This window comes from Phalacrocorax aristotelis, chromosome 2 (genome assembly GCF_949628215.1).
Source record: "Phalacrocorax aristotelis chromosome 2, bGulAri2.1, whole genome shotgun sequence".
In the NCBI taxonomy this organism is placed as follows: Eukaryota; Metazoa; Chordata; class Aves; order Suliformes; family Phalacrocoracidae; genus Phalacrocorax; species Phalacrocorax aristotelis.
The window spans coordinates 132,737,015-132,748,148 of NC_134277.1; the positions used below are offsets into that span (position 1 = coordinate 132,737,015).

Below are 11,134 nucleotides of genomic sequence, written 5' to 3' on the forward strand. Positions count from 1 at the left end.
ATAAAATGATAAAGTACAGTTACAAAGGTTTCTTTCACACTGTTATTGTGGACAGGACCTCAGCCAGAGCTCCTTCCTCATTCTTGCCACCAGACGCTACGGTTTCTTCTTGCAGCCGCTAAAACCAGAGGCAAGAAGTAGTCTTTAGGTTCCACAGAGATGCTACATGTCTTAACAGTAAGTTTTCTCAGCCCTAAGGCATAATTTCTTTTTAGCAAACATTGTGAATTTCAGGATCTTGTTAAAATACAGGCTTTGTCTTTCAGCACCAGATTCTTTCAGGAATGCTAGAGCAGCTGTAAGCCAACAGTTTAAAAAGTCATAATAGGTATCTGACAAGTGAGAAATGCAGTATGCAGCCTCTTTAATGCTGTAACTATAATGCAAGGTAAGTAATAGGTAACAAAACAAGGATTTGAGCTACGTGCGTAGCAGTCTTGCCAGTGCTCTAATATTTCAGGTTTCTGTGTTAATCATTGTACCTGAGTGGGTTTAACTAGTAAAAAGTAATTTTTACTTTTTATTTTAGTAAAGTAAGCTTTAGTCACAAAGTCTTGTTTAGGTTCGTCTGCCATGAAGTTCACACTGTGTTAGTGACATGAAGGTCTGAGCAAGACTGCTGCCTTAACAACGCTGACTAGTCACACTTCTTTATGGAGGTGGCTGAACTTGAAAACTGCAGTGTAGTGGAAGAATACTTGTTGACTTGTAGTATAAACAGCTATCTAGACGATATTGGTAAGGAGCAAAGGATCTAAACTGAAATACGGTTTTAGCTCTCAAACCTTCATTTTTATTCACCCTTGCTATTTAGTGATGACAGTATCTATTCTCAGACTTGAGAATGTTTGGCTGGCTCACCACCACGCAGGAGCAGTGCCCATAGACAGGGCTGTAAAGAATGAGAACTTCAGGAAAAGCAGCTACTACGGTTAGAAACACTAGCTCTTTAATTGCAAAAGAGAAACATGGAAACATGCTTCTAGTGTTCTAATACAAAGATCGGTCTTAGCATTTTCTATTAAGGCAGAGAGAGTTTCCTGAAATGCTTCTTCCAAAGTTCCGACTCCTTTAAAGTTCGGTTAGTCTCCAGAAAACGCAGCAGAAAGATGTAGGTCTCTTGGCATTGGTGTTAATTTTCTTAATATTTTTGTTGTTGCTGTTTTAAAGGTCTTTTAAACTTTTATGTAAAAATAAAGCTATGCACAAGGGGGCATGAACAGTGCTCCAGTTGCCGAATCTTCTTCCAGGTTCCTTGGCACTGAGGGTTGCCAACTGCTTCCCAGTGTAAAATTTTATCTCTGAAATGTGATAATAAATAAGGAATTAAAACACTGAAAACTGTACTCTCTGTCTTACTAGGCTGTGTTGTATAACATGTCAGAACATAACATTTGCTTAATAATGTAAGACTTTAATTAGCTCACCTAGCTCTTAATAAAATGCTTTCTGGAGCAGGTATTATATTCCTAAGTATAGTATACAGGGCGGTGGATTGAGTAGCTGGTTGTACAGGTATTAAGTAGTATACCTATTAATAAATGTATAGATCAAATAAAAATCCGTTCTGAATATTAAATGTCTGCTTTCAAAATCACTGTTCTAGAAACCAGGTGTAACGGTTTGAGAGGAGTGCCAATCCACCACTGGTAAACCTGAAATCAGGTTTGGATTATGGCAGGAAATACCATTTTTAAGTAAAAGTCCCCATAGCTGTAGAAAGACCTCTTGCACTACAGAAGTGGCGTCATCCCTTCACAATAGTAAATATAGCATTCAAAGCACTGAACTCTCATATTGAAATTATTTCCCAATTTTATCGAGATTGTAAAAGCAATTTCTGTGAGAACTGAAAGGGTAAATCTGAGCTCTACAAGGGATATAAAGAGCTGTCTCATTTTTTAGGTGTAATAAAGGCAGCTTTTAGTGAGACCTTGAGAAGTCTTAACTTCTGTACTGGGTTTTGCTGCAGAAGAGACAGCAGAAAAATGGCGCTTTTTACCCATCTGCATTATGGCCATCTCCAGAACAACGGTGCGTGTCAGTATTCATAGCTGGAGGCTGGCAAGCTACACACACAGTATGTCCTTCTCGTAGGTACTGCATCCATCGAGCATATGGCCGGTTCTCCAAAGCACAGTGGTGTGAAAGCGATTCTGTTTTAAATTCCACACAATACCTGCTCAGAAGGAAAAGTACTAAAATCAGTTATGATAGATAAAGCACAAGCTAGGTACATGCTTTAAATGTACTTACATATCATACAGGTGGTATTTGTGAAGTGCAAGTTACACACCATCGTCACTAGCAAGTCTGTTTCTGACCCTAATGTAATTAACGGATTCTTAAAAACATTACACAAACTATTTCTCATTCCATGTCCCAGTCCAGTGCTTTATGTATAACCTCACTTTCTGGTTGTGTTCTGTATTCTTAAATTATGTTGAAAAACAGGTCTCAGTAACACATATTATTTCTTCTATGCTGCTAAAAGAGAAAATGGAAGAGAGGTTTTAAGAAAACCGCATAGGTTATTGTCCTGGGGAAAGCAGCATAGGGTAAATCAAACCACTACAGACCCAATAATAGCCTAATTTAAACTTCACAACCATCCCTACTGGTAACCAAACCAAATCTTTTACTGCTTGTGTCAATTTACAAAAAAAATCTCTTGAAACTGAACATATTCAGCCCATTTTGTTTGTTCAGAGACCTGCGTCTAATTTCTCAGACTTAACGCTTACGGATACATTCGGCTTTGGTTGAGCATTATTTCCTGTTTGCTTTCAAAAGCAGCCATCCTCAGATTCACCATGACCCCAATGTCTAATTCAGGACAATTAGCAAGTAATAAAAAAAAAAAATCTAGAATATGCAAATGAACTGCAGGAGGAAAACAGTACAGGCTATAGCTTATTGTTTAATTATTGCAAATTTAATGACATTTTTCTCTGTAGCCAGCTATTTTCTGTTGAACAAGAAGACCCACATGCATATGATAAATAGATTACCCAGCTGCTTCTTTGTCTGAAGGCCAGAGAGAAGATGCTGCTCGTCGTTTTCTTTCTTTACCGTATTCAGAGGTAGTTATGAAAGCAGGGACTGAGGAAGAAAACAGTTACGGTAAGACAGCGAGACACAGCTGAGTCATATATCAATTACTGTAACAGTGGGTGAATGAATGAGGAGCTTGTGGATGGTGATGCTGACTAACTATTGAAGAAGTGATAAAATGTTGGCAACATCAGACCTCAACCCCATTCCTTGCAACTAAGCTCTGTGCTTATTCAGAAGAAATCTATGTAGAAATGCGTTCAATCTAGTCTGTGAGGAAGTAGGATGTGCTGGAATCCTACAAAGACCTCCGTTTCCTGTTTCGTACTGAATTTGTGTTTAACTGTACAGAGGTAATATGATGCGGAGGGGCTTAAATCAAGAAACTGAAGCAATGCATGCAGCTTAATAGAAATTAAAAGCCTGCATAGGAAAAAAATCTACGAATATAATAAAGAGCAATATGACAGTAGAAATTAAGGTTTTAAATCGTATTTTTAACGAGCTAGCTGGAGATAGAGGCTTTTTTTTCCCCTGTTCATTGCATCAGTAAAATTTGTGAAGGCCCAGATGGGCACAATGGACAGATAAAGACAGAATACCATGTTCATGGCCGCAGTCCTCTCCCTGGTAAGTCAGGTATTCCAGGCAGCCAGCCTTCTCCTCTAGAGCAGGACAAGGTTCCCCACCATTTTTAGGTTCCTGTTGTACATAGCGCCTACGTATCCGCAGGTTGGGTTGACATTGTTCTGCACAGCCGCTCCAATGACTCCACTCCCCCACAACGCATGGAAGAGCTGCAAAGCAGTATTAAAATATTGCTAGTAGTTAAGATTTCTGTTTTATCCTAATTGCTCTCAAAAGCTTGAGTAATAAGGCTGTGCCTGGCTTTTTCTTTCTTACATACTTTTATTTATAGCATTTTAAATGCTCTTCTAGGAGTTTGCATCTTCAAAATAACATTCAAACCTGCCTGCAGCGCTTGGCTTCCTCTTCCACCCCTTGTCCAGAATGAAACAGCTCCTCGTGGAAACGTTTCACTACAGCTGTGAGGTTCTTTTGTACCCTCTTCTGAAGCATACGGCGTTAGCCCCAAAGGAGACCAGCTCATGGATTACATAGACCAGTGAGTGGTCTGACCTACCTTGGCAGTTCCTACACCACCAGATGTTGTTTAAAGGCTGGAAGATAAAGTAGCAGAATTCGGGAAGCCTTTAGGCCCTCTTGGTTCCCCTCAGGCTGATTTCTAACCCCTTTTCCTCAACACTGAAATAAGTTCCACTGCCACAGCTTTGTTGGCCTGCTTTAAAACAGGGTGTCCTGCACCACGGTCCTTGCTGCAGACAATTTCTGGTGATAATTTTGGTTTTGTTTAGCCTCAGAACAATGCAGGGGTGTGCTCCAGGCTTGGCAGCCGCATTCCTCTGAGCTGCTCCCCTTCTCGTCAGTGTGTGTGTCCAGAGGGAACGTCCTCTGCCTGGACACCAGTGGCAGTACCAGCTTCCCTGTGCGCGCACAGTATGCTGCTGGGCGAGCAGGCAACAGCCGTGTCTGCAGCTTTCCGTAACCGTGAAAGGAGACAGGCAATCAAAACACTGCAGCACTGTGTGCTATTCCACGCTGCTTTCCCTAATATCATTAGCTGCTTTTTGTCCTCTGATGGGCTCGCTTTTTCAATGAAGTCATGATTAATGTCATGTAATTGAAATACTAGCACATAGTGTCTTATAAAATCCTAAAGGTGCCTATGTTAATATTAGAGTTTCTTATTGATATGGAAATTCCTCAATTCTTCAAAGACTTGTTTTCATTGCACACAGCAAATAGGCTTAAAATTATTTCCCATGTAGTGTGAATCACATTTTACTTTGCTTTTCCACTCCTTTACAGAGGCAGGCCTTCAACATGATACTTAAAGAATGGTACAAAATACCTGTTATAGTCAATGGTTGGGCTATCTTAAATTGGTTCTGAACTGTTTTATCTGGTTAAATTAAGCTTTTTCCTTTCGCATGTATGCTGTTTCCCATTAGCTTGAACATATCATATATTTTTGATCGTTTCTTCTCTATATTTCCTGATTACAATTTAAATTCCTGAGAAGCTTTACAGGTTAACCACTAGTTACGTACTTGCATCAGCATTGCAGGAAAGTGATGCAACCAAACTAGTCTTTCAGGAAAATATTTTATGCCCTCTGGGATTCTGCCAGTACAAGACATTGGGAAGAAAGAGTAAAATGTGATAACCTCTCTGGTGTTTGTGACTCTTTTCATAAGATATAGAAAATGCTGGGTTCGTCCTGTCACTACATCTTTAGTTCCTTGGAGCACTATAGACAGGTAAAACTGCTGACAGAGGCTACCCGGCAGATGTCCTTATCACACTGTTACAATTGCCCTCCTTCCTCTTACTGTGCACCTGTTCTGATGGAACTTAACCCACTTTTGAGTGGCCCGACAGTGCCAGGAACACGAGCGGGCCAAGGATGCTGCATCCCGCACCCTAAGGAACTCCACTGAAACAGAGCAGCCCTGGGCATTGGGCCACCAGTTGTCCATCCTGCTTAACCATTAGCGTTCTCTGGCATTTTCTCCTGCTTACTGATAAATACCTTCCCAGGCAGCTCCTGCATGTGATTTGTAGAACAGCACTGGAATATAACATGGAAGAAGCATATGGCTCCCTTTGCCACATGGAGATACCTGACACTGCCCCACTAGGCACCGCCCTCAGACACGTTAGGTGCCCCAAGGCACATGGCACAGTCTCCGTGGCTGTGAAGGCACCACTCTAACATGTTGCAGCACAAGCCTCAGACATTTGTCTCAAGCATTTTGATTTTGAAAGGAAGAAAATCAGCGATAGTAAAAATGTCTCAGACCCTGCCATGGGATAGCCAGGGCAAGTGCTAAATGTGGTACGGACCTCACAGCCTTTGCCACCTGGCCGCAGGGCCCAAACCCAGTCCTTGGCCCAGCACAGACTTCAATGCCTGATCACACATCTTAGTTCTACCTAGAGTACCCAAAGGACAGTAAGTATCACCCAGCCCAGTTTCCTTATCTGCTGACTCTCTTCCAAGTTGGCTGTATGAATGACCTGCAGAAGTAAGGATTTCCACATAATTTTAGTCCTATACTAGCACCTTGATATGCAGATAACGCAGGTCTAACATCACGTTTTCCATGCAGAAAACTCCCAGTGGGACTGAGTATCTGCATAACTAAGGGATGACTTCATGTCTTACTGGAATTAAACCAAGCTGACAGCTCAATATTGGTCATCTGCAGCAATACATGGCAATTTTATGGTCATCAAGATGTAGAACAAGCAGTATGAATTGCCTTAGTCATGTGGAATAATAAGAATATTGGGTTGCTAGAATGGAATTTAACCAGTGCGATAATAATGTCACTCTTGCAGTCAGTACCCAGCAACTGTTAAGGGACAGTACATCGGTTTTGTGCCTCGTTGGAAAGATGTCAAATTCCCCAGCCTGACAGAGAAAGGGTCCCAGAGCTGATGTAAAAGGAATGGTGCCAGTTCTTGAAATACAAAAAGAAGTATCAGGGACCTGTAGCTACGGCCTCATGGTCTCTGTCTATGTTACAATTGGTTCAGCTTACTTAACGCAATGATGGTAGATGATGATTCATTGAGACAATGAGAAGGATGCAAGTCAAAGGAACCTGAAGGACAGGACTTGTGCTCAGGTAACTACCAAAATGTGGAAGCTAATGAGATGCTTGGAAGTTCAAAAATACACAGAAAATGTACGTTGCTCTCCTATGAAACACAGCTTGAGTGGTCAGGATTATTTTTTTTTTCATTTACAGCAATGTGAATCATAGATTTTTTTTCTGAGTCACACTATTTAATTCTTTCCTTTCTCTGGGAAAAACAGGATTACAATATCTTCACTGAATCACTGAACAACATATGTTGTAATATATAAGGATCTGCAGATTTTCTTAGAGTAATGACTTCCATTCAAATGACGAGGTCATTCCTTTTTCAGGCTTTCTCATTGTACATTAGTTCCTATTTAAAATGCTCTCTTTGTACAAAAATATTCTTTCTTCATTGTTAGAACTATAAGGAAATTTATATTAAAACCCTTGGACTTAGGTTCAGCAGCCCACAGGCTTCTGCTGAGCCATCTATTTATAAAGTACCAGACCTACTACAATTTTTAGGCATGGCAGAATTTAACCATGGCTTTGGCAGCTTTAGGACACCCTTTCTTTCAGTGGTTTCTATTATTCTGGAGCATTGGTTTTGTATTATTCCTAACACATTTCTTGATTACATATACTCGAGGCACTTCACACTTTCCTCAAATACTTGGTCCTATTAAATATTTGCAAATGGATGAAATGTCATTTCAGCAGGTGCTGAAATTATGAGTGGCGAACAGGCTGATAAACAAGCTGTAGCACGAGAATCATTGGACACCCATCTTCACACTTCTGGTTTAGATTTTTTAACTTCACATTCAAAACAGTATCTCAGAGTGAACTATGCCAATAAACACCCATGGTGTGGTTAAACACACGGACAGAATTTAGAAACACTCAAAGGTGAGACCTAAACATCCAATAGGAACAAAAATTACTTAAACATTTCTGGTCAGACTTGTCTAAGGGGATACAAACTGCCACTGGAACTATTTGGAATTTCTCTTTATACAAAACATAACTTAATGGCTGCTTGCAACGGAAAGTATATGATCATTTGCCTTCAAAAGAATAACTTCTTGAGGTCAGTTTTGTAGTTTCTGGATGTACAAGTTCTAGGACCACCTTGCCAGACTGCCTGTCCTCCCATGCTACACCCATGCAGAACGTCCTGCTCCCTTTGCTTGCACTAGCATTGGTGCTTGCACAGCTGGGCAACGAGGCACTGCAGGGAATCAAACAAGCCAAAAATGGGCAACAGAGAAAGAGTTTCCTGTTTTAGCTCCTTGAACTGGGCCACCAGAGACTGTCAAATTCCAGCTCTGGTGCAGGAGATTGAGAGGGACAGAGAGACTTCACTGAGACTCCATCTTTCTGCCTGGATCTAGGGCACCCGCTGTCCACGAGGGGTACAAGGGAGAGGCAGCACAAACACTTCGTGCCTTTTGAGGCAACCACTAGAGAGCCTGAGACAAAAAACACCGTCTTGATAACTATAAGGCATCATCAGGTGCCAGAAGTCATGGTAAGAAAAGTGTCTAAACTAGAACATTTCAAGTGCAAGTTTGAACTTCTTTTTGAAGAGCATAGAAATTTTTATTGGATTACAGCTCCATTTTAATGCTAACACTGTGCACCTTTGTTAGCTCTTTTCTGTTATACTTGAATGTTAAAAATAATTTCATTTACTGAAAAGAGGCAATGTGCTGTGACTCTATGTCAAGCAAGCATCTTGTCATTTCTCCCCTTACTGATTTTCCTGAATGAAAGATCAATATATTAAAAAATTATAATTTTAAAGATGCTACCTTCTGTCAGACCTCATGATGCATGTCTTTTTCCCTTCTATTATTCTGGAGAGATTACTTAGCAGTCAGAGAACTGACTGTATTTCCTCTGGAGTCTCCGTGCAGCTTTACATCATGTAGGAAGGGTCTACACCATCCGACAGTCATAGTCCCCCGTCCCAAACCAGGCAGGCCCAAGCCAACTTGGGTGGCAAAGCCACCTTGGGTCCCAAAGCCATGTGGCTATGTCAGCAAGGCACTGAGCCTGCTCAATACAGCCTAATTAGCAGGACCGTGCGGCAAAGACTCATGACTCTCTGGGTGTAGGCTGGTGTGCGCCCAGCCAGCTGGGAAGGGACATTAGGCTGTCTGAGTACCGAGGCTGTACCTGTAAAGCGAGGGCAGTGTCCTGCATCTCAGCCAGAGGGAGGGAGGACAGTTTGTGAAGACCGCAAAGGGCAGAAATACCATGGAAAGAGGGGGTGTAACTACCTACAAGGCCGTTGGGTCCAGTTTGGTAGAACTGGGCCAGTTTTCCCTCCTTGCCACTGCTCCCCTGGGAGCCAGGCCTCCCCCGCAGCCTGGCAGAGAACCCTCTCCCTCATTCCCCTGAGCTTATTTTGAAGTCTTTGCCTTCATGGTGGATCCTTGCTAATTCCTGCCCCTAGAAATGAGGACAAAACCTTACCCTGAGGACCTCCCCAATTATTTCACTGATATTTTTTTGGCAAGACACGAGAATCGGCTCAGAGACACAGACGGTGCTAAGTGAATCTCCCTGTTGTCTCTGTAATCACAGAATCACAGAATGGTAGGGGTTGGAAGGGACCTCTGGAGATCACCTTGTCCAACCCCCCTGCTTGAGCAGGCACACCCAGAGCAGGGGGCACAGGAACGCATCCGGGCAGGTTTTGAATGTCTCCAGGGAAGGAGACTCCACAACCTCCCTGGGCAGCCTGTGCCACTGCTCTGGCACCCTCACAGGAAAGAAGTTTTTCCTCAGATTCGGGTGGAACTTCCTGTGTTCCAACTTGTGCCCATTTCCCCTTGTCCTGTCATTGGGCACCACTGAAAAGAGTCTGGCAGTCCAACATCCCCGATGCGTCTTTCAGGATGAGCATGAGTGAAAAGTAACATCACATTTTAGAAGGAAAATAACATCAGATGGGCAAACCCCAGGCACTATACTACAGCTAACCCTGACACCTAAAAAATACCTAGTGTGGGAAAATACTCTCTTCCCGCTCCCGTGCCTGCTGCTACCCTCACACAGCCCCAGCCTGGTCCCTGCTCATGCACCCGCGCCGAGGCTCATGATCCCGGAGAGGAATTTGCCCTTGCAGAGCCCCCTCACAGCTGAGACCCTCATCGCACACCCCATTCCAAACCTCGTGAAAACTTCCGGCCCACAAAGCTCCGGCAGGCGAGCAGCTAACTATACCTGGAGAAGGGGAACGGGGGTGCTCGGGGGATGCCCCCTCAGGCTGCCCACCCCCAGGGCCGGGGCGTGGGGCGGACGCACCTACCCGGGCACGCCTGGCCGTGGTCGTGACAGCAGTCCCCGGCTCGCCGACATCCTCCGTCGCAGTAGCAGGTCCCGTAACCTCCTCCCTCCCTCCATCCCTCGCCGACACAAGCGGCGTCCCGACCCTCGCAGCACTTTCCCGAGCAGCTCCCCCCGGCCCCGCTCCCGGCCCACAGCAGCCCCAGCCACAGCGCTCCCGACAGCGCCGCGCCGCCCATCACCGTGCCGCCCCGGCTTGGGGATCCCGCCAACGCTGCGCGCTCCGGCCGCCACCGGCACCCCGGCGGAGCAGGGCGGGCTCGGCGGGCAGGGAGCGGGGGCGGCGGCGGGGGCGGCCGGCGCGGTCCTGCCCGGCCCTGCCCGGCCCTCCCTGCCCGATCGGGCAGGGCCGCGCCGGCAGCCCCCGCTCCCTGCCCCGAGGGGCCCCGGCTGCGGTAAGGCTGCCAGGGCAAAGCTTCGGGGTGTGGGGGGGGAGCGGGAGGTGAGGAGCGGGTACGTGCCCCCCCACCCCCACCCGGGGGTGTCCTGCAAGGTGGTGTCTCGCACAGGGATGTTCCCCACGGGACCCACATGGCAGTGACCCACTCAGTGATGTCCCACGCAGCGATGTCCTGCACAGGGATGTCCCTCACATCAGTGACACACAGAGACATGTCTCACACAGTGATGATGTCCCACCCAGTGATGTCTTACACAGTGATGAAGTCCTGTACAGGGACGTCCTGCACAGCAGTGACCCACACAGCAATATCCCACATGGTGATGTCCTGCGCATCCATGACCCTCACAGCGATGTCTTGTGCAGGGATGTTGGGTGACAGGCAGTGGAACAGGCTGCCCAGAGAGATTGTGGGGTCTCCTTCCCTGGAGACATTCAAAACCTGCCTGGACGCGTTCCTGTGCCCCCTGCTCTGGGTGTCCCTGCTCAAGCAGGGGGGTTGGACAAGATGATCTCCAGAGGTCCCTTCCAACCCCTACCGTTCTGTGATTCTGTCCTGCACTGCCCCGTCCCACATGGCCATGTACCAACCAATGATGTCCCCAACAGCAGTGACCCACACAACCATGTCCTGCACAGTGGTGGCCCT

At 45.2% G+C, this 11,134-nt stretch overlaps 1 protein-coding gene across 1 annotated transcript; it reads right to left on the reverse strand.

Annotated features, from left to right (window-relative positions):
• Positions 1 to 1,173: 1,173 nt before the first annotated feature.
• On the reverse strand, positions 1,174 to 10,410 carry SBSPON (somatomedin B and thrombospondin type 1 domain containing). The gene is made up of 5 exons (XM_075085242.1): positions 10,048 to 10,410; positions 3,657 to 3,851; positions 3,012 to 3,102; positions 2,003 to 2,179; positions 1,174 to 1,301 (listed from the first exon to the last, which is right to left on the reverse strand). The coding sequence occupies exons 1-5, from the start codon at positions 10,262 to 10,264 to the stop codon at positions 1,184 to 1,186; spliced, it is 798 nt and encodes a 265-aa protein (XP_074941343.1). The 5' UTR covers positions 10,265 to 10,410; the 3' UTR covers positions 1,174 to 1,183.
• Between the last annotated feature and the right edge of the window lie 724 nt (positions 10,411 to 11,134).

What these genes read in the sequence shown, in the direction of transcription:
- SBSPON (XM_075085242.1), bottom strand. Translation starts at nt 10,264, where the DNA reads ATGGGCGGCGCGGCGCTGTCGGGAGCGCTGTGGCTGGGGCTGCTGTGG. An exon ending in CCACGGCCAGGCGTGCCCGG is followed by an intron (nt 3,852 to 10,047) that starts GTAGGTGCGTCC and finishes ACTGCTTTGCAG; the next exon opens with CTCTTCCATGCGTTGTGGGG. An exon ending in GGACTGCGGCCATGAACATG is followed by an intron (nt 3,103 to 3,656) that starts GTATTCTGTCTT and finishes TTTCTTCCTCAG; the next exon opens with TCCCTGCTTTCATAACTACC.